Source organism: Eriocheir sinensis, chromosome 50 (genome assembly GCF_024679095.1).
Source record: "Eriocheir sinensis breed Jianghai 21 chromosome 50, ASM2467909v1, whole genome shotgun sequence".
Lineage (NCBI taxonomy): Eukaryota > Metazoa > Arthropoda > Malacostraca > Decapoda > Varunidae > Eriocheir > Eriocheir sinensis.
This window is the reverse complement of record NC_066558.1, coordinates 6625482-6648518: the sequence shown is the minus strand read 5'-3', so window position 1 is coordinate 6648518 and position 23037 is coordinate 6625482. Positions and strand designations below refer to the sequence as shown.

General features: G+C 45.8%; 1 protein-coding gene across 1 annotated transcript; it reads right to left on the bottom strand.

Moving 5' to 3' along the window:
- On the bottom strand, window positions 1-22093 carry LOC126982034 (uncharacterized). The gene is made up of 10 exons (XM_050833753.1): window positions 21932-22093; window positions 18563-18665; window positions 17570-17727; window positions 14680-16933; window positions 13201-13268; window positions 7390-7500; window positions 5453-5630; window positions 3958-4796; window positions 3678-3846; window positions 1-131 (listed from the first exon to the last, which is right to left on the bottom strand). Exons 2-10 carry the CDS (start codon window positions 18630-18632, stop codon window positions 1-3), a joined length of 3978 nt encoding a protein of 1325 aa, XP_050689710.1. The 5' UTR covers window positions 18633-18665; window positions 21932-22093.
- Between the last annotated feature and the right edge of the window lie 944 nt (window positions 22094-23037).

Genomic DNA, 23037 nt, shown 5'->3' with positions numbered 1-23037 from the left:
TCAGTACTCAGGGCTGGATGACTGGACCTCCTCAATGCGAAGGGGACTGTCCGAACGGGAAAACTCGGGCTTGATGCCATCGACTACCTGCCCGAGATTTCTGCTACCTTGACCCCTCTTCGCCTTGCTGCCTACAGGGAAAACAATGTAAATAGATAAATGGATAGATAAATGTGATAGATGTTTTTCCTCCTCCTTGTTTTCCTTTTTTTTGTGATAAAGGAGACAGCAGAAGGTAAAAAATAAATGAAAACAAGAAAAAATATATATATAAATGTCCACTATGCACTGCTCATGTAAAGAGAATCGACTGAGCGGTGAGACCAAAACGTAAGTCAATAAATAAAAACATAAGTATACATAATTATATAAACAGAAAATTGGCTGATCTTTACTATAAACTGATTTCTCTTTTTCAACACTACTATTTAGGAGCAGTAAGTAGCAGGCTTTTTTTTCATTATTGTCTTCTTAATTTTTTTTTTTTTTTTTTTTTTCTTATGCCCTTGCACTGTCTCCTCTGCTGGAAAAAAGAAGAAAAAAAAACATCATCATCATACCTTCCTCAGGTGGCCTGGCTCTCAATCTTTTCTGTGTCTTTGTGGCGTGAAGTTCAAGGTTCTGCTGTTGCTGTTGTTGTTGTGGCTGGGTGTCCTCCTCCACCCCCATGCAGTCTGAGGCGTGGACCTGAGAAATAAGACATCTCGGCGTGACCCAAAGAAATTCAAGGGATATGGAGGTGTTAGTTCATGAGATTTAAGGCCAGTTTAACCGCTTGACTGCGGATTTCCTACCAGAAGACATCACCAAGCTACAGGAATGGAACAAAAAGTGGTTGCTACAATTCAATGAAGAAAAATGTAGTCATGCACCTTGGGAGGGGATATCCAGCATACCAGTACCACATGGGAAACACTCCACTATCCACCACAGAGGCAGAGAAAGACCTGGGAATGTATGTTACCAGGCTACCAGTGAAGGGATATCCAGCACACCAATACCACATGGGAAACACTCCACTATCCACCACAGAGGCAGAGAAAGACCTGGGAGTGTATGTTACCAGGCTACCAACGAAGGGATATCCAGCACACCAATACCACATGGGAAACACTCCACTATCCACCACAGAGGCAGAGAAAGACCTGGGAGTGTATGTTACCAGGCTACCAGTGAAGGGATATCCAGCATACCAATACCACATGGGAAACACTCCACTATCCACCACAGAGGCAGAGAAAGACCTGGGAGTGTATGTTACCAGGCTACCAGTGAAGGCCAAATCTATGCCAATCGCCACGGACGGGTTAAGAGTGTAGTGTTGGCAGGTCACAGTCACAAAGGTTAGTATTCTCAAATGCTTCCACCTCAAACATCGACTATTTCCAAAGGTCGAAAGAGAAGTCAGTTGGGTTCTAATGAGTGTTTTTGGTTCACATTACAGAAGGAGGGTCAAACTACCACCAGGACCATATAACTACCCCTGGAAATGCTCAAAACTCCTAAGAAAACCTTGTCAAATATGTGAGATTGGCCACTCAGTTGGGTTGTAATGAGTGTATTTTTGGTTCACATTACAGAAGGAGGGTCAAACTACCACCAGGGTCATGAAACTACTCCCCTGGAAACGCTCAAAACTCCTAGGAAAGCCTTGTCAAATGTGTGTGATTGGTCATTCAGTTGGGTTCTAATGAGTATATTTTTGGTTCATGTTCGTAAGGAGGGTCAAACTACCACCAGGGTCATGAAACTACCCCTGGAAACGCTCAAAACTCCTAGGAAAGCCTTGTCAAATGTGTGAGACTGGCCACTCAGTTGGGTTCTAATGAGTGTGTTTTTGGTTCATGTTCGTAAGGAGGGTCAAACTACCACCAGGGTCATGAAACTACCCCCGGAAATGCTCAAAACTCCTAAGAAAACCTTGTCAAATGTGAGCTTGGCCACTGAAACATTAAAGAATATGACTCAAAGTATCTACAATTATTATTATCATTCCATTATTGCGATCCATGACAGGGCCTCAGGTAGAAAGAACATATGAGAAAAAGGAAAACTTGTCGACTGAATGAATATGGAGAAAAAATACACGTTAGCAGGAAAGGATATACATGGAAAGAAAGAAATATATATAGCAAGAAAATAAAATAAATATACATGGACGCGCCAAGGAAAGAAAAACTGAATTAGACCCATGGAGTACATACCTCAATTTGCTGTAGGGGAAAGAGCTTTTGACACATGGGACAGGATATCTTCTTGGCCTCCTCGTCCTCCTCTAAGCTCTGACTCTGCTCGCCAATCCAGTTATTAACAAGCTGGAAGACGGAGCGCTTAGTAAATATAGTCATCATTATTATTATTATAGTAGAAACAGGTATAGAGGGAAGGGTGCAGATGCTATAATCCACTTATTTAGTCGCCCTTAACCCGGTAGCAGCGATGGGCCAAATTTGTGACTTTACCGTGTAGTAGCGATGGGCCAAATTTGTGGCTTTACCGTGAAGCAGCGACGGGCCAAATTTGTGGATTTACCATGTAGCAGCAACGGGCCAAATTTGTGGCTTTACCGTGAAGCAGCGATGGGCCAAATTTGTGGCTTTACCGTGTAGCAGCGACGGGCCAAATTTGTGCCATGATATAAACCCCCCGAAATAGATGATACATAATCTGATCACAAATGCTTTGATATGTATTATGAAATGGTTTATGTGAGGGATGATTTTTTCTCATTTTTCTCGCTTAGAGTGACCATTAAGAAACATGATCCCCGCTGCTACCGGGTTAAACACCTGAGATTCTGAGAGAGAGACAAAATGGAAGTGAGAGTGACAAGAGAGAAAGAGATGAGAATTTACGAGGATTATGTAAATGAGGGGACAAAAGGTACGGTAATATATATCTTAAAATACATAGCAAAAATAGATAATCAAATGAAGTGAAAACGACGATGCCAAAATACAAACAGTGGACGTATTTGGTGTGTAAGCTATGCCATTCAGTGCTAACTTATACCAGGGGGAAAAAATACTTGGGAATAATGAGCGAAAGTGTAAAACTGAATGATGTGTAATGAAAATAAATAAAAATAAATAAAATAAACAATAAACAATGCTAATGGGTACATATTTTAACCACAGTTCATTTAGTAATTTTGAATAATAGACGAAGGATAAGAAGAAGGAGAAGAAGAAAAGAAGAAAAGAAGAAGGAGACAAGAAGAGGAAGGAGAAGAATAGAAGAAGAAAAGAAGAGGAAGAAGGATAGAAAAAGAAGAAAAGAAGAAAAGCAGAGGAAAAATAAAAGATAAAAAGATCGTTTGGAGTATCATCAAGGTGCAAAATAAATAAGTAAATAAATAAATAAATAGATAAAATAAATGAATAAACATAAATAATATAAGTAGTAGCAGTAGCAGTAACCCAAGCACTGACCCTCCCCCGGGCGGCCTGGAGCAGGGACACATTCTCCTCCTGGTCATCGCTGTTGCCTGCTGGGTCCTCCTGATCACGGCTGACTGGGGGGAGGAGAGGACCTTCAATCAACGCTGCACCTCCCAGGGCAGTATATATCACCATTATCAACACCATCACTGCCCCTCCTCGTCATAATCACTATTTCCTACTTATATACATGGGTGTGCCTCTAAGAGTGTAAACAGGGGCTGCCAACGTGCCCACCTGTGTGCAGGGTGCGTGCCTTCCTGTGCGTGGCCTCTGCAGCCTCCACAAGGTCAGGTGTTCTGTCCCTTCGCCGGCACTGCCTGACACCAGCGTGGGCTGCTGTGCCAGGGCCAGAGGACTGCTGCTGCTGCTGGTCCTTGAGGCCCAGGTCCGAGGAGGAGCCGGGCTGAGGGGACGACGTGCCCTTCTGGAGTAAAAGACTGCCACCACCACCACCACCACCACCAGCCCTGTGTGGTGCTGCTGCTGCAACACTGGAACTCTTGGTGTAGCACACTTCACCCTCAGAGTCAGAGTCCAGCAGCCTGAAGGTCCTCCTGCCTGCCGAGGCCTGGGGCTGGTGGCCCCCCGACACTGTGCCACCCATGGGCCTGGGGGGGGACGGCACCAGGGGTGGGGATGGCACCTGGGGCAGGGCCAGGGCAGGCCGGGCGGACACAGTCTCCAGTTCTTTGTCGGAGTCGCTGGACACCTCCTGCAGCGGTGCCAAGGCCGGCCTCTTGCGGCCAATGCCGCCCTGGTCCCCTACAGGCGTCCTGGTCAGTCCCGACCTGCGCAGGCCACCTGCTGCCAGCCTGCCACCTGCCCCTCTCCTCCTGGGGCCTGCAGAGGCAGCCTCCTCGGCCCCCAGCCCCTCAGGGGTGTCCAGGGCCTCTGGTGCATCAGGGGACCCTGGAGCCGCCTGGCCCGCTGACTCCCCCCTCCGCCTCTCCCTGAGGGGCCGACGGTGGGCCACCACACGGACCGGCGGCGAGGGGGGGCGGTCCAGGGAGTCCCTCAGCCTGGCGTGGACGGTGAGCGGCGCTGACCAGGCCCGGGGCAGCTGGCCAGCCCGGTGCTGTAGCAGCAGCTGGGAGGCGCTGCCCAACAGGGCCGTGATTCTGGCCCGTGCCTGGTCCAGGGTCTCGTTGGGCAGCGGGTGCAGGGCCGTGTGTGGCGCCTTGGAGCGCAGGGTTCGCGGTCGGTGCAGGGGGGCATCACGCTGGCCGCCACCTTGGGTAAAGATATTGACTATCTTTTCCTGCGTGTCAGGTGCAGGGGAGGCCGGGCGGGGGTGGCTGTCCACTTCCTGGCTGTCCTGTGCTGGTGAGTCTTCCTGTGGGTCACTTGTTGGCCCTGTTGGTAAGGGATGAGAGAGATGCACAGGGAGGCTGAAGGGTGGAGGAGAGTGTCCAGCAATGTCACCCACCACACCCAGGGACCCCACACCCACAGGGTCACCAGGGAGTGGATGGAGGCCAAAGGGTTGTACACTCACCAATCAACAATCAAATTTTGAATAACAAAGCAGCACAGCTTTTTAAACCCATTTTTTATCGTTTCCATTCCTTCTTCGTTTCCTTACCATTCTCTTGCACGCTCCCTGACTCAAGGAGGCACCAGGTATTGCTCCCCCAATGACCACCACAAAACTGAATAATGAAACAGATTAATCGACAAGAACGGAATGAATTTTCTAATTTTTCTTTACTCAGCCTCATCCTTCTGCACTTCCCTATCATTACACTACTGTTACTACTACTACTACTACTACAACTACTATTATGCCTACTACTACTATGACTAAAGAGAAAAAGAAGAAGAAGAAGGAGAAGAAGAGGGCAATAGGTTTTCCCCTCACCAGTCAACAAACACACTAATGAATCATAAAACAGTGAGGAAAATCCACTACTATGACTAAGGAGAAAAAGAAGAAGAAGAAGAACACTATTGAATCATAAACAGTGAGGAAAATTGTGCACCAAGGACCAACTCATCTATAAAGACCTTACCATTCTGTGCTGACTCCCCTGATGCCACCCTCCTCCTCCTCCGTGTCTGAGGGCCGTGAGTGCTGAGGCTATCCTGATGCTGCAGCTGTTGATGCTGATGATCCCCTTGTTGCTGCTGGTGCTGATCTTGCTCCTGCTGACTCTCCTCCTCTCCTCCCATGCAATCTGAGGCATGAACCTGCGGAAGATGTATTGCGTTGTGTTGTTTTCCTTCCATTAACTCCTCGACTCCAAATTTCCTACCAGAAGACATCACCAAGCTACAGGAGTGGAATAAAAAGTGGCTGCTACAATTCAATGAAGGGAAATGTAAAGTCCTGCACCTTGGGAGGGAATATCCAGCATACCAGTACCACATGGGAAACACTCCACTATCCACCACAGAGGCAGAGAAAGACCTGGGAGTGTATGTTACCAGGCTACCAGTAAAGGGATATCCAGCATACCAATACCACATGGGAAACACTCCACTATCCACCACAGAGGCAGAGAAAGACCTGGGAGTGTATGTTACCAGGCTACCAGTGAAGGGATATCCAGCATACCAATACCACATGGGAAACACTCCACTATCCACCACAGAGGCAGAGAAAGACCTGGGAGTGTATGTTACCAGGCTACCAGTGAAGGGATATCCAGGACACCAATACCACATGGGAAACACTCCACTATCCACCACAGAGGCAGACAAAGACCTGGGAGTGTATGTTACCAGGCTACCAGTGAAGGGATATCCAGCATACCAATACCACATGGGAAACACTCCACTATCCACCACAGAGGCAGAGAAAGACCTGGGAGTGTATGTTACCAGGCTACCAGTGAAGGGATATCCAGGACACCAATACCACATGGGAAACACTCCACTATCCACCACAGAGGCAGAGAAAGACCTGGGAGTGTATGTTACCAGGCTACCAGTGAAGGGATATCCAGCATACCAATACCACATGGGAAACACTCCACTATCCACCAAAGAGGCAGAGAAAGACCTGGGAGTGTATGTTACCAGGCTACCACTGAAGGGATATCCAGCATACCAATACCACATGGGAAACACTCCACTATCCACCACAGAGGCAGAGAAAGACCTGGGAGCATATGTCACCAGGCTACCAGGACGTCTCATCACTCTTTATTATTACTGTACAATAGTTAAATTATCAAGAGGAGGGTATCAGGACACCTCTCCTCCCAAAATTGACCCCTCTTTCGGCCACCTCCTTGGATTCTTTTTAGGAGCAGCGAGTAGCGGGCTTTTTTTATTATTATTGTTTCCTTTTTTGTGTGTGCCCTTGAGCTGTCGCCTTTGTTGTAAAAAAATAAATAAATAAATAAATAACTCATGAACTGGCATCTCACTCACTCATCGCCTCCAACTCTACCCATCAGGCAGTTCGAATCCAGACACCACTCAGCGCACAACCTCATTTTGCCGGCCCCTTGCACCTCCAATACATCACGTCAAGCCGCGCTACCAGTCGCATATCACACCAGCCGGCCACAGGAGTCATTACAAGAGTGGTAACAGCCTAACACAATCACAACGTCACCCTCGTAAAAAAATCGCCCAAGTCATCATTTCTCAGCGATTTCCAGGTTTTTGTCTACATCAATTTACCAACATGTGACGCCCATCTTTGTATGGTTCCCTTCGTCATTCAGGGTTTGAGTGTTCTAGAATTGGCCTTTTCATTTCCGCTAAACTCTTAATTTATCTTTATTTTTCTCGGCTTTCATTTTTATTTACGTTTCATCTTCTTTTCATCTATATCGCTTCATCTTTCCATGGCGTCTCCGTAATTAAGCCAAATGAGATAACGGCAGTTCTTTTCTGATTTCCCGTAAAGTAGAAAATAATGGCTTGTTTACGAATGACTTGTTTACGAAGGTGACGACAATCGTGGCCCGCACACCACCAGCCCCGGCATACACACCTCAATATGCTGCAGAGGAAAGAGCTTCTGACATATGGGGCAGGACATCTTCTCCTCATCCGCCTCTTCCTCTCGGCTCTGTCCCTGTGCAGCGGTACCCTCATTTACGGGCTGCAAGAGAGAGAGAAAGGGTGAGATCTGTGAATGCAAGCTGGAAAGGTCTCATAAGGAATAATAAAAGGGTGAATCAATAACAATACGTAATGAGTTAGCAGATGGGTGTTGACATTTGCTTAGAACTTATCCATGTCAATGAGTGCAACAAACATGGATATAGCAAAAAGGAGTGGCAGTAAAGTAGGAATAAAAATGGAGACAAAAAGGAGTGGCAGTAAAGTAGGAATAAAAATGGAGACAAAAAGGAGTGGCAGTAAAGTAGGAATAAAAATGGAGACAAAAAGGACAGTGGCAGTAAAGTAGGAATAAAAATGGAGACAAAAAGGACAGTGGCAGTAAAGTAGGAATAAAAATGGAGACAAAAAGGACAGTGGCAGTAAAGCAGGAATAAAAATTGGAGACAAAAAGGACAGTGGCAGTAAAGCAGGAATAAAAATGGAGACAAAAAGGACAGTGGCAGTAAAGTAGGAATAAAATTGGAGACAAAAGGACAGTGGCAGTAATGTAGGAATAAAAATGGAGACAAAAAGGACAGTGGCAGTAAAGTAGGAATAAAAATGGAGACAAAAAGGACAGTGGCAGTAAAGTAGGAATAAAAATGGAGACAAAAAGGACAGTGGCAGTAATGTAGGAATAAAAATGGAGACAAAAAGGACAGTGGCAGTAAAGTAGGAATAAAAATGGAGACAAAAAGGACAGTGGCAGTAAAGTAGGAATAAAAATGGAGACAAAAAGGACAGTGGCAGTAAAGCAGGAATAAAAATGGAGACAAAAAGGACAGTGGCAGTAATGTAGGAATAAAAATGGAGACAAAAAGGACAGTGGCAGTAAAGTAGGAATAAAAATGGAGACAAAAAGGACAGTGGCAGTAAAGTAGGAATAAAAATGGAGACAAAAAGGGCAGTGGCAGTAAAGTAGGAATAAAAATGGAGACAAAAAGGACAGTGGCAGTAAAGTAGGAATAAAAATGGAGACAAAAAGGACAGTGGCAGTAAAGTAGGAATAAAAATGGAGACAAAAAGGAGTGGCAGTAAAGTAGGAATAAAAATGGAGACAAAAAGGACAGTGGCAGTAAAGTAGGAATAAAAATGGAGACAAAAAGGAGTGGCAGTAATGTAGGAATAAAAATGGAGATAAAAAGGAGTGGCAGTAAAGTAGGAATAAAAATGGAGACAAAAAGGACAGTGGCAGTAATGTAGGAATAAAAATGGAGACAAAAAGGACAGTGGCAGTAATGTAGGAATAAAAATGGAGACAAAAAGGGCAGTGGCAGTAATGTAGGAATAAAAATGGAGACAAAAAGGGCAGTGGCAGTAATGTAGGAATAAAAATGGAGACAAAAAGGGCAGTGGCAGTAATGTAGGAATAAAAATGGAGACAAAAAGGAGTGGCAGTAAAGTAGGAATAAAAATGGAGAAAAAAAGGAGTGGCAGTAAAGTAGGAATAAAAATGGAGACAAAAAGGAGTGGCAGTAAAGTAGGAATAAAAATGGAGAAAAAAAGGACAGTGGCAGTAAAGTAGGAATAAAAATGGAGACAAAAAGGACAGTGGCAGTAAAGTAGGAATAAAAATGGAGACAAAAAGGACAGTGGCAGTAAAGTAGGAATAAAAATGGAGACAAAAAGGACAGTGGCAGTAAAGTAGGAATAAAAATGGAGACAAAAAGGAGTGGCAGTAAAGTAGGAATAAAAATGGAGACAAAAAGGAGTGGCAGTAAAGTAGGAATAAAAATGGAGAAAAAAAGGAGTGGCAGTAAAGTAGGAATAAAAATGGAGACAAAAAGGACAGTGGCAGTAAAGTAGGAATAAAAATGGAGACAAAAAGGAGTGGCAGTAAAGTAGGAATAAAAATGGAGACAAAAAGGACAGTGGCAGTAAAGTAGGAATAAAAATGGAGACAAAAAGGACAGTGGCAGTAATGTAGGAATAAAAATGGAGACAAAAAGGAGTGGCAGTAAAGTAGGAATAAAAATGGAGACAAAAAGGACAGTGGCAGTAATGTAGGAATAAAAATGGAGACAAAAAGGAGTGGCAGTAAAGTAGGAATAAAAATGGAGACAAAAAGGACAGTGGCAGTAATGTAGGAATAAAAATGGAGACAAAAAGGAGTGGCAGTAAAGTAGGAATAAAAATGGAGACAAAAAGGAGTGGCAGTAAAGTAGGAATAAAAATGGAGACAAAAAGGAGTGGCAGTAAAGTAGGAATAAAAATGGAGACAAAAAGGAGTGGCAGTAATGTAGGAATAAAAATGGAGACAAAAAGGACAGTGGCAGTAAAGTAGGAATAAAAATGGAGACAAAAAGGACAGTGGCAGTAATGTAGGAATAAAAATGGAGACAAAAAGGACAGTGGCAGTAAAGTAGGAATAAAAATGGAGACAAAAAGGACAGTGGCAGTAAAGTAGGAATAAAAATGGAGAAAAAAAGGACAGTGGCAGTAATGTAGGAATAAAAATGGAGAAAAAAAATAGCATATGAGTTAGCAGTGTTGACATTTGCTTTAAACTTATCAGTGTCAACATGGAAAACAACATAGATATAGCAAAAGGGAGTGACAATAAAATAAGTAAAAAAAAGGAGAAAAAACAGAACCATATGAGTTACCAGGTGGGTGTCGATACTTGCTTTAACCCGGTAGCAGCGACGGCCAAATTTGTGGCTTTACCGTGTAGCAGCGACGGGCCAAATTTGTGGCTTTACCGTGTAGCAGCGACTGGCCAAATTTGTGGCTTTACCGTGTAGCAGCGACGGGCCAAATTTGTGGCTTTACCGTGTAGCAGCGACGGGCCAAATTTGTGGCTTTACCATGTAGCAGCGACGGGCCAAATTTGTGGCTTTACCGTGTAGCAGCGACGGCCAAATTTGTGGCTTTACTGTGTAGCAGCGACGGGCCAAATTTGTGGCTTTACTGTGTAGCAGCAATGGGCCAAATTTGTGGCTTTACCGTGTAGCAGCAACGGGCCAAATTTGTGGCTTTACCGTGTAGCAGCAACGGGCCAAATTTGTGGCTTTACCGTGTAGCAGCGACGGGCCAAATTTGTGGCTTTACCGTGTAGCAGCGACGGGCCAAATTTGTGGCTTTACCATGTAGCAGTGACGGGCCAAATTTGTGGCTTTACCATGCAGCAGAGACAGGCCAAATTTGTGCCATGATATAAACCCCCCAAAATAGATGATGCATAAACTGATCACAAATGCTTTGATATAAATTATGAAATGGTTCGTGTGAGTGATGATTTTTTCTCATTTTCTCGCTTAGAGGGACCATTAAGAAACATGATCCCTGCTGCTACCGGGTTAAACTTATCCACATCAACAAGAGGAGCAATACAATCATAATCATATATAAACACAATCACACTCACAATCATACAAAAAAACAATTATAATTCTTGCACCATCTACCACATTTTTGCCTCTAATGTAAACAGACCAGCCTTACTGATAATAATGTAGGTTAATGTGTAATAATGATGTAAGTGATGTTTAACCCCTTGACTGAGAGAGAGAGAGAGAGAGAGAGAGAATACATTTAGGTCTCTCTCTCTCTCTCTCTCTCTCTCTCTCTCTCTCTCTCTCTCACACACAAATACACACACACACATAATGAGCCATAATGAGGGATAATTTCAAGAAAATATGCAAAAAATATCGAGAACAACAAAGAGTGGCGTTCAAAGCAGGGGAGCGCAAGCGTAACTGACATGAGTGGCTTCCAGCGTTGCCAGGTCCGTGTTTTTGCCGCACAATTGGGCTTTATTTCAAGGGAGTGTGCGGGAAAAAATGGCAGTCGCGGGTTGGCGGTTTTTGAGGCTGGAGTCCGCAGTATCACATTCACCGACCTGGCTGCACTGGTGGCTTTGTCTGCAGCCGTTTGTTTGTTTTCGAATTGCGACGCACATTTGAATTGGAGGACAAAATTTGTTTGATAAATGTGTTCGAATTGGGAATTGTTCAAATTGAAAGGCATTCGAATCACGAGGTACCACTGTAGTGAAAATAGAGGACATCCAGTTTGGCTTCCAGCAAGACAGGTCAACTACTGATGCTATATTTGTGATGAGGCAATTGCAGGAGAGATATAAGGAGAAAAAAAAGATGTATCACGTTTTTGTGGATTTGGAGAAAGCATTTGACAGAGTCCCAAGAGAAGTGATAGCATGGGCTCTGAGAAGGCAGATGGTTCGGAGAGATTGATCAAATTGGTGATGGCATTGCATGAAAACTGAACGAGTAAAGTGAAGGCTCCAGCTGGAATATCAGAGGAGTTTAACACCAGAGTTGGTGTCCATCAAGGGTCAGCACTCAGCCCACTGCTATTTATAGTAGTGATGCAGGAGGCTACGAAAGAAGCTAGAAGAGAGGGCCTGAAGGAGCTGTTGTATGTGGATGACCTGGTGTTAATGGCAGAATCAGAGGAGGAGGCAGTGGAAAAGTTCAGGGTGTGGAAGAGGGCAGTGGAGAGAAGAGGGGTGAGGGTGAACATGGAAAAGACAAAGGTCGTGATATCTGGACAGGAGCCGATGATAAGAATGGAGAGTAGGAAACATCCGTGTGGTTACTGTGGAAGACGGGTTAGGGAGAATTCGGTGTGGTGTGCAGGATGTGAAGGTGGTGTCATCAGAGATGTTCGGGTGTAAGAGGCGTGTGTAGAGCTGGTGTAGACTTCCATTGTCCGACTTGTGTTAGAGGAGGACGGATAGAAGTGGAAGTGAGGCAAGTGTGGATGGGTGAAGCCCCTGTAGAGGTAGTGGACAGCTTCTGCTACCTTGGGGATGTCATACGGTGTGAAGGAGGAGCAGAAGCTGCAGTGAGAGGAAGGATAGCTTGTGCTTGGAAGAGCTGGAGGGAACTGGCAAGCTTATTAGTGAACCAGAATATCCCGCTTGGCAGCAGAGCACAGGTGTACAGAGCGTGTGTGAGATCGGTGCTCCTGTATGGGGCAGAGACTTGGGCTACGACGAAACAGCTGGAAGCACTACTGATACGGTGTGATGTCAGAATGCTTAGATATTTGATGGCAATCAGATGGCAAGATGGAATTTCAAATGAGGAAGTGGTGAGGAGGAGTGGCCTGGAGGAGTTACTGAGTGAGACCAGATTAAGGTGGTTTGGACATGTGAGGAGAAGAGGAGAAGAACACATCCTGAGACATGCACTGAACTTTGAGGTAGAGGGCAGAAGACCACCAGGAAGGCCAAGGAAGACGTGGAGAAAGGTGGTGGAGGAAGATATGAGGAGGCTGAACATCACGGAAGAAATGGCTATGGACCAGCAACAGTGGAGGAGGCTCACATCCTGTCCAACCACACCATAGGGAATAAATGGACGTTAAACGATGATGATGATGATGACGAAACACTCCACTATCCACTTCAGAGGCAGAGAAAGACCTGGGAGTATATGTTACCAGGTTACCAGTAAAGGCAAAATCCGTGCTAATCGCAGCGGACGGGTTAATGTACACACCTCGCACAAAAAATAACAATAAAACACCTAAGAAATAAAATGACAAATTCCTTAATATCATTACAACAAAAAAAGGAACATAAAAAGTACTTTCCTTAGGCATTCCCTTTTTGCACTTTTTGCCGTGCAGCACAGCCTCCAGGGGCGTGCTGCAGGCCGCGGGGGTGTACGCTACTAAACAACAGCCAGCTCAAGACCATCCTCACACTTCTTTAGCAAAGTCTCACCTTAGATGCCTCAGTGGACTCTGCCTCCTGGAGTGACTGGCTGTGGCTGGCCTGCTGATCACTGCTGCCTGTGGAAAATACACAACACTGCAATGAACTTCCTCTTATAGTGATTTATTAACCTCTATACTTATTTCTTTTAGTCTCTATAGGTAATGAATGTCTCACCTTTCACAGCAGTCAGGCCTGTAGTTTTGGCAGATTTCTGTGGGAGCTAGAAAAATAGGCACTTTTAGGGGCATTTTGAGGTCAATATAGAAAACATTGGGGGGATATAGCCTGCCTTGCCCCCAGAAATTACAGCTTTGATGGAGAAGAAAGCTCAGACGAGGGTTTTGTTCCCTTCAGTGAGAGCGACACAAGGGTAAGTGAGGCAAGTGATGGGTCTGAGTCAGCCCATGAACACCTGTCCTGCACCTCACAGGGATGGAGCTGTTTCCTCCAAGCAGTGTTCCTGTGCCTTGAGTGGCAGAGCAGGGCAGGCTGTTTGGCCTCAAATACACTCACTCACAGGCAAACCACGTCCCACTGATAAGTATGAATTATTTATAACTGATGATCTTTTAGACATACTTGTCACTCAAGGAAATATAGTAGCAGAGAAGCACAATGCATAAAAAGCTTAAAAGGATATCTATTAATTGAAAATTAAAATTATTTTACCAGTGTTGTTATTTTTAGTTTTATTATTATTCACTGTTTTCTTGCTATCAAGTAAGTATGAAATTCTTCAAAGAAAGAGCAGAGTGTTCTAATTTCTTCCATTATAAAAATGTACATTCATATAAGTTGACATATGTTAAATTTCCCCAGTAATGTAAGTGGTTTTGTTTCCAAGGTGTAGTCTGCACAACAGGACTGTTTTAATGTCTAGTTTGCATTTTATAACATTTTCTGTGTCAATGAAATATATTCATTAGCCGCCTTGGAAGGTCATTATACTGGCACAAAATAAACAGGCATTTACCACATGATGCTTTTCTTCATGTCAACCACAAAAAGTATCAACAGTGAAAGGATGTTTAGTTAACTTTTATACAGGTGAAAAATGACCCTGAATGTTTTGTTGAATCATTATTGGGCCACCAGTGTACCAACTCCCAAGGAAGGAATGTATCAGTGGCACACCTGTGGCCCAAGACGCAGGCACCGTGCTAACACAAGACACACCAGGATGAACACCAGGAAGGGAAGAGCATACAGTCGCCAGGTGTGGGAGAGACTGAGGGCGTCAGGCCTCACCAGGGGAATAAGGCCATGAAAGGGAGAGAGGAACAAGGACACACAATGGACTTTTGTTGCTAACACCTCCAGAAATAAAACCAAATAATCTTGCAGCATTATTCTAGCTAGGATGCAGTAAACTTGAGAAGCAAAATACTGAAGACTAAATGAGCCAGCTCCCTCCCTGCCCCTTGCCCGGTGCAGGGTGTGAGTGCCACAGCCTTCCCTACATGTGCTTCATGCCAACGTGCCCACCTGTGTGCAGGGTGCGCGCCTTCCTGTGCGTGGCCTCTGTAGCCTCCACAAGGTCAGGTGTTCTGACCCTTCGCCGGCACTGCCTGACACCAGCGTGGGCTGCTGTGCCAGGGCCAGAGGACTGCTGCTGCTGCTGGTCCTTGAGGCCCAGGTCCGAGGAGGAGCCGGGCTGAGGGGACGACGTGCCCTTCTGGAGTAAAAGACTGCCACCACCACCACCACCACCACCAGCCCTGTGTGGTGCTGCTGCTGCAACACTGGAACTCTTGGTGTAGCACACTTCACCCTCAGAGTCGGAGTCCAGCAGCCTGAAGGTCCTCCTGCCTGCCGAGGCCTGGGGCTGGTGGCCCCCCGACACTGTGCCACCCATGGGCCTGGGGGGGGATGGCACCAGGGGTGGGGATGGCACCTGGGGCAGGGCCAGGGCAGGCCGGGCGGAGACAGTCTCCAATTCTTTGTCGGAGTCACTGGACACCTCCTGCAGCGGTGCCAAGGCCGGCCTCTTGCGGCCAATGCCGCCCTGGTCCCCTGCAGGCGTCCTGGTCAGTCCCGACCTGCGCAGGCCACCTGCTGCCAGCCTGCCACCTGCCCCCCTCCTCCTGGGGCCTGCAGAGGCAGCCTCCTCGGCCCCCAGCCCCTCAGGGGTGTCCAGGGCCTCTGGTGCATCTGGGGACCCTGGAGCCGCCTGGCCCGCTGACTCCCCCGTCCGCCTCTCCCTGAGGGGCCGACGGTGGGCCACCACACGGACTGGTGGCGAGGGGGGGCGGTCCAGGGAGTCCCTCAGCCTGGCGTGGACGGTGAGCGGCGCTGACCAGGCCCGGGGCAGCTGGCCGGCCCGGTGCTGCAGCAGCAGCCGGGAGGCACTGCCCAACAGGGCCGTGATCCTGGCCCGCGCCTGGTCCAGGGTCTCGTTGGGCAGCGGGTGCAGGGCCGTGTGTGGCGCCTCGGAGCGCAGGGTTCGCGGTCGGTGCAGGGGGGTGTCACGCTGGCCGCCACCTTGGGTAAAGATATTGATAGGACGGTACCCCCCGCCCAGGCAGGGCTTGACATCCAGGTCAGGTAGGGAGATGACCTCCTGGGGGCTGGATGCCCCGGCCTTGGTGTCAGGTGGCGGGGCTCGGACAGCGCTGGAAGGTGTTCTCATCAAGGAATTCTTAAGATGCAGATCCCTGGGCGGCGTGGCCAGGGAGGCTCCCTTCTCAGCCTTCTTGGGTGATGACGTGGGAGTCCTTCCATAGAAAGTGGAGCTGTTGTGTCCTGCAGCAGGGGAGGCGACAGGGCGGGGGGCTGGGCCGCCAGAGCCAGCGGGGATTCTTGTGCTGGGTCTGCCCGAGGCACCAGGGGTGGAGGGTATTACATCATCATCATCATCGTCATCATCAACACACAGCTGGGTTAGCGCTGTGCTGGTGCTGGTGATAACACTCTTGCTTCTGTGTGGTATGGTGGTGGGGGTGGCAATGCTGCTGTTGTACTTGGTAGGGGTGGCGGTGGAAGCCGCAGTAGTGGTGGTTGTAGAGGAGGAGGTGGTAGTGGAGATAGTGGTGGTGGTGGTGGTGGTGGTGGTGGAGGTGGTGGTGGGTAACCTGCCCCTGCCAACAATGGGGGACACAAACATGGCCAAGGGGGCCTTTGGGGGCGAAGTAGTGGCACCAATCTCTTCAGTGGGGGAGTCGGGCGTGGTGCTGCCCCCCCCCGTGCGTGAGGGGCTGGGGGAGGCACTGGTGGCTGCCCAACTGGAAGCACTGGCTCCAACTTTCCTACGGGGCATCCTTGGAGACGTGGCCAACACTTCCGGAGACTGTCTGGGTTTCTTCCTCGGGGACACACAGTCGAAGGGAAGGGGAACCAGGATGACGCAGGGGCTGAGGGGCCGTTTGGGGGGCTTGGGCGAGGACTCGGGGGTTGGCTGCACCACATCAATATCATCATCATCAGTGTTATTTTGATTCATTCCCATGACGTCAGCGGGTGAGGGCTTGTGCGTGTTGTCATTGGTGGCGGTGGTTGATGATTGGGGTGTCTGCGAAGGGTTGTCCGTGGCAGTCAACTCCACCACACTCGCCAGCCGTGGTCTCCCTGAGTGCTGTGCCTTCCCTGGAGTGCCGGGAGCCTGTCCAGTGCCAGTTTTGATCACCTGGCACTCTGGCTCATCGGCTTGCTCTGGGGTTAGGAGAACAAGGTCATCGCTCTTGTCCTGTGCCTCTGTGCTGAGTGTGGAAGACGTGCCGCTGCTCCCTGCCTCCGATCTTCCCTGTGGACAAGGGTGCGATCATTACCCGATTTTTTATTTATTTATTTTATAGTAAAGGAAACAGCTCAAGGAAAAAAAAAAAAAGAAAATGATAAAAAAATGCCTGCAAATCACTGCTCCTATAAAAAAGGTTAAGAGGAGTGGCCAGAAGAGAGGTCAATTTCAGGAGAGGTGTCCTGATACACTTGGAATGTTATTAACCACTTGACTGCGGATTTCCTACCAGAAGACATCAACAAACTACAGGAATGGAACGAAAAGTGGCTGCTACAGTTCAATGAAGAAAAATGTAAAGTCATACATACCGATACCACATGGGAAACACTCCACTATCCACCACAGAGGCAGAGAAAGACCTGGGAGTGTATGTTACCAGGCTACCAGTGAAGGGATATCCAGCATACCAATACCACATGGGAAACACTCCACTATCCACCACAGAGGCAGAGAAAGACCTGGGAGTGTATGTTACCAGGCTACCAGTGAAGGGATATCCAGCACACCAATATCACATGGGAAACACTCCACTATCCACCACAGAGGCAGAGAAAGACCTGGGAGTGTATGTTACCAGGCTACCAGTGAAGGCGAAATCCGTGCCAATCACAGCGAACGGGTTAAGGCCTTGTTACGTACCTGCTGAGTGTTGGTAATTTTGAGAGCCTCCGCGATTGTTTGTTCTTCCAATTGCTGTGTGAGACGCTCGAGGCGGGCGGTCTCGCGTGACTCTCGTACGAATTGCAAGATCTGGTCCTTCACAGCCTGAGAAAGGCCTTCCTCGTACATGCCAGCCTCTGAAAACACACAGCGCTGGTTATTAGGAGAGTATCAAGACGCCTCTCCACCCGAAATTGAGTTCTCTTTAGGCTACCCTTTACTACTCTCTTGTATAGGAGTAGAGATTAGCAGGGAAAGAAGGAAAGGAAAATAAAAATAAAAGTAAAATGAGAAAACAATAAAGTCCACTGGTTCAAGTTACCATATAGTTTTACAGTCATCCCTCAAATAGTACGGTTTCCAATAGTTTGGTTACGGTTTTATACAGATTGTCATGGAAGATCTTTTAGGATTTTTAAATTTCCTGCTCGGCGGGAAATTTAAAAGTCCTACAAAATCTTCTTAGAAAATCCACATAAAACCAAAACCAAACTATTGGAAACCGTACTATTTGAAGGTCGACTGTATTAGGAAAGGAGGCAGCTGTAGGAAAAATAATAAAAATAAAAGAGTAAACAAAAAAGCACACTGTCATAAGTTAGGCAATTTTCTTTTACATAGTTCAACATTAACATATAATTCCCAAGATAAATATTTAGCAAGATGATTAACCTGGTAGCAGCAGGGATCATGTTTCTTAATGTTCCCTCTAAGCGAGAAAAATGAGAAAAAATCATCACTCACACAAACCATTTCATAACATATATCAAAGCATTTGTGATCAGTTTATGTATCATCTATTTTGGGGGTTAAAATCATGGCACAAATTTGGCCCGTCGCTGCTACATGGTAAAGCCACAAATTGGCCTGTCTCTGCTACCAGGTTAAATACACAGGGAGGGTCATTGTTACATTCTGTTAACTAAGATGCCTCCTCCTCCTCCTCCTTCAACAATGACTTTCACTCCTTACCTCTCAGTAACTCATCATCCTCCTCTTGCTTTTTCCTGAACAGGTCAAGCTTTTTCGTGTTTCTCGGCATGTTTGCTTCATCCAGTCTCCCCTCTCACGACTACTGCAATCAAGAGGTACAAGGACGTGAGGAATCTGTACATCTTTGACAATAATAGCAAGGGGGACAGCTCAAGGGCAAAACACAAAAAGCAACAAACAACCCTGCCGTCTGTGAGCGCCTAAACAAACCAGGTCTTGAGCAACTCCACCTCTCCACCCGAAATTGACCTCTCTTTTGGCTACTCTTTACTTCATATTTTATAGTGTAATGCCAAAATTTAGTTAAGTACGGGAAAATGTAAATAAGGGAGGAAAAGTAGTGTTAAGTATTATAAGTAGATATAAGTGTTGCCAGGACTGTTGCCGGGTGGAATTTTCCCTGCCTCTCAAGTGCAAGAGGTGGGAAAATTCCACCCATTCACCAACTCACCAATTCACAAAAAAGTGCCTTGGATTACGAGCGTCGACTTGGTATACAAGCATCCTATTTGTTCATATTTTTTTATTTTTTTTATTTGTCGCCACTTAACGGTGGGGACACGGGCTATATGGAGGCTGTCAGGGTCAAGTGCGTACGTCCTTACGAGGATGAACCACAAGCCCTTGCCGGGGAGGATGCCAATACACCGACTCTATCGGCTGACGTCAGCCTAGCCGACCAAGTCAGTCTTTCGCCAAGGACTGGCATGTTTTTAAGTACAAGTCGAAGACTTGAGCGTGGGTTCCCTTTGTTTGCCGCAAGATGAGAGTGCTGGAAGCGGAAAACAATGGGAACAGGGTCTCAGTTAGGACAGCCACCTTGATCTAAAATACATCTTATTTTCCAATACAGAACGAATCCATAATTTAAGGAACAGATGGCAACCCTAAAATTTCTCTAGCCTGCCATGACTGATAGCTGCTGCCCACTGCTGGTGAAGGCAGGAGGAAGGGGGGAGGGACGTTATGACACATTTTTCATGTCTTTCAGGACGACCCTTGACAATCATCATTTTATGGACTGGTTTTGTGGTTCACCAAAAAATAGGCTCACTGCAGTTTTAAAATACAGAATTTTATTTGCTTAACCATTCAGACAGCCAAATACGGAACAAATGGCATTCTGTATTTTAAGGAAAGGGTGGCAAGCTGGCAACACTATAGTCAGGCTCAGCTAAATGTGCGGTCGTGTCTGTGCCCTGTGAGGAACAAGTGGGAGTACAGCGTTGCCACGTTTTTAACCCCACATTGGTTGCCTCTCTCTCTCTCTCTCTCTGCCTCTCTTGTGGTGTTATCGCCACGAGGATTTGAATGTATTTTTTCTTACTTATGTCAGCTTAGTTTAACGAACATTCCTTCACGATATAATCTAAATATAATTGTGAAACTACTTACACATCCCAAAACGAAAGGGAAAATCAATAATAAGTATAGCATTTTTTTAGCATCACTGTAAAATATGTATGACACATTTCTTTATATACTTATAAGTATCTTGTCCATAACAAGTTAACTGTTCTTTCATATGTTATAATACTAAGATTAAAATGTGTATGCATATTTGCTGATCATATTTGCCATGGTTTTACTTATATTAAAACATTTCTACATCACGGGCTAGGAGACACGCGGCAAGGCTATACAAGTGGACCCCCTACACTGACCCCCCCACAACCACACGTTTAGCTGAGCCAGACTATAGTCTCTGTCCGTGTTGCAAACTCGTAAAGGTAACATCCGTGCGCTCGTCTCCAATTGCATTTGTGCTTTGGTTATGCAATGTTAAGTGTTTTCAGCACTACAGTGTGCATTCTTTGTGCTTTAACAATGTCCCCAAAAAAGATTGTTAAAAGGGATGGTGCTACAAAGAAGAAAACAGGAACAGAGGATACAATGCTCGCAACAGGAACGGAGTGCGAGCCTCAGCGGCTTGTATGCCCTCTGGACGTGACAGACTCCCATTCACCGTCCATCTCGGACGATACGTTGGGTTAGCTTAAAGTTGGTGGTTGAACGTAGTTCAACCTCAAGAATAGGGAAACTGCGGCTGCTAAACCCCGGTGCGAAGCCTACACCTCAAGCGTAGCTAGCGGTTGCGGGAGTCTCCTTAACAACCGTAATACATTGATTTGTGTTTTATGTTATTTATCACAGCTATTTGTTAGTAAAATTACTTTAATTCTGCATAAAAACAGTAAAACAATTTTTATATAAATCCTTTTTTTGAGATATGGGATGCATTAATGGGATTTACATTAATTTCAATGGGGAAATTCGTTTTGGTTCACGAATGTTTTGGTGTGCGATCAAAATTCAAAACGAATTAAACCCGAAAACTGTGGTAGTATGACTGTACGCTCCAATGTTTTCTATATCGGCTACAAATTGTCCCTAAAAGTCCTTATTATTCAAAAAATTTCCCCACTCCTGTGTTCTCTTAAATTATCAACTACCCTTAAAACCTATCGCCTCTAAGAAAAGGAACCAGTTTATTGCACCACCACTACCTCTACTAAGAAGGCAAAAATATAGACACATAACTATGCCGTGTTCTCTTAAACTATCAAACACCATTTACTGTTTACCGTTGATGAGGTTTCAGGCCTCGGTCCGCCGCTGTAGCAGGGCTCCACAGGGCCGCTAACACTAAAACTAATATTAGCACCTAAAGTTGTCCTCAATCCTCATATATGTTAAAAACCCATCGCCTCTACCACCAAAACTCTGAATAATTCCTGCAAACGCTGCCAGACGAGCCTCCTGTTCCAGGCTACACGGCTTATTGCAGGGCAGCCTCAAACTCTGTGCCGGACCAGATAGCTCTCCTAAGGGAGGACTCTCGGGCCGGCTGCAGCGGTGGACCACCACAGCTGTGAGGAATACCCTCTAGATTCGACCAAGTAAACCAAGTAAGTATGATCTTCATATTAGGTCAGGTACTGCATCCCTTACCTCGACTAGCAAGGCATAAATATTAACTTCTGACACATGGAGTAATTGTACAGATATATCATTCTTTATTGCACTGGGCTTGAACAGGTGAGAACGGTCAGTGTGAAGGACAGGTAGGTAGATTCAAGCAACAAACTGAGAAGTATAAAGCGAGTGCACTGCAGTGAGGAAAGTTGTACAGCACCATTGAAAAGCAAAGTGTGCGAATAAGCTGAAGAGAGGACTGAGAGGAGGAGGACCTAAGAAGCGATACAGGTCAAAAGAAGAAGGCGAGTGGTATTAGGGTGTGCCTGGAGCCGTGTCGGTCTCACCAATTTACTCCATTTTAACGTCCCCGCGAGGCTGTAAAAGGTCATGAATGCCTACAAGAATATACCTCGAGTTATTCTTAATCACCTACGTCACCTGTAGTGTTTGTTAAAGGCTGGAATGAAAGGCCGCCACTTGCCTCCTTCACTTGTTTACAGACGAACACTTTTTGACGCTTTTTTACGGGGTCACTAAAACAGAACAGACGTTAGCCTATTTTTAAAAGGAGTGCATCGTGTAATATATTATAATGATGGGTAGAAGTGAATAATGGACTTGGGCAGGTTATATAGTGAGCATAAATGACAACAGATACCCAACCCAGGTAACAGTAGGCTATACGTGGCAACCCGAACAGACCAGCAGCCGCTATATAAATAAATTATATACATGGATTATATTCCCCATGTATATAGTCTCCTAAAGGCAGAGAGAGGATCATATGGAGAGAGGCAAGTACGTAGAGTATTTGCCGGAGCAGATGGAGAACGATATGGGAAAGGCCTTTTTTTTTTTTCGTGTGTGTATTTACCTAGTTGTATTTACCTACTAAAATAGTTGTAGTTTTACAGGGCCTGCTGGGCTTACGTTCGTGTGGTCCCGTCTCCGTATCTATAATTATCCAACTTTTCCTTGAAGCTCTGCACACTCTTCGCCGATACTGTTTCTTCACTTAATCTGTTCCAAACCTCTATATTTCTTTGTGGGAAGCTATATTTCTTTATGTCTCTTGGGCATCTTCCCTTCCTCAACAATAAACTATCAACCAATCAATCTTTTTACTATGTCCTCTAGTATTCCTGCAGGAAGGTTCCTCTCTTAGTAGCAATTTCTCGTTATCTGCTTCTTCCATTTTATTCAATAGCCTAAATATTTGTATTAGGTCTCCTCTTTGATCTTCTTTGTTCTAGTGTTGGCAAGTCCATTTCCTTTAGTCTCTCTTCATGTCAGTCCCTCCAGTTCTGGAACCATTTTTGTTGCCATCATCTGTATTCTTTCTAGTTTTACTATGTGTTTCTTCAGCGTATTCTAGTTTAGGTCTGATCATAGTAGTTATTAATTTTTTCATCATTTCTTTGTCCATGTAGTGGAATGCTATGCCTATATATTTCTCACCATGTTATATGTATCACCAAAGATCCGATTTATATGACTTCCTGGTTGCATATTCTTGCATTATTACTCCCAGGTCT

Bases quoted from the DNA above. Each gene is read 5' to 3' on its own strand.
- LOC126982034 (XM_050833753.1), bottom strand. From the start codon at position 18,632: ATGCCGAGAAACACGAAAAAGCTTGACCTGTTCAGGAAAAAGCAAGAG. The intron at 7,501-13,200 runs GTGAGACTTTGC...TCTCTCTTGCAG, and splicing joins AGTCCACTGAGGCATCTAAG to CCCGTAAATGAGGGTACCGC. The intron at 132-3,677 runs GTGGGCACGTTG...TTTTCCCTGTAG, and splicing joins GGCACGCACCCTGCACACAG to GCAGCAAGGCGAAGAGGGGT.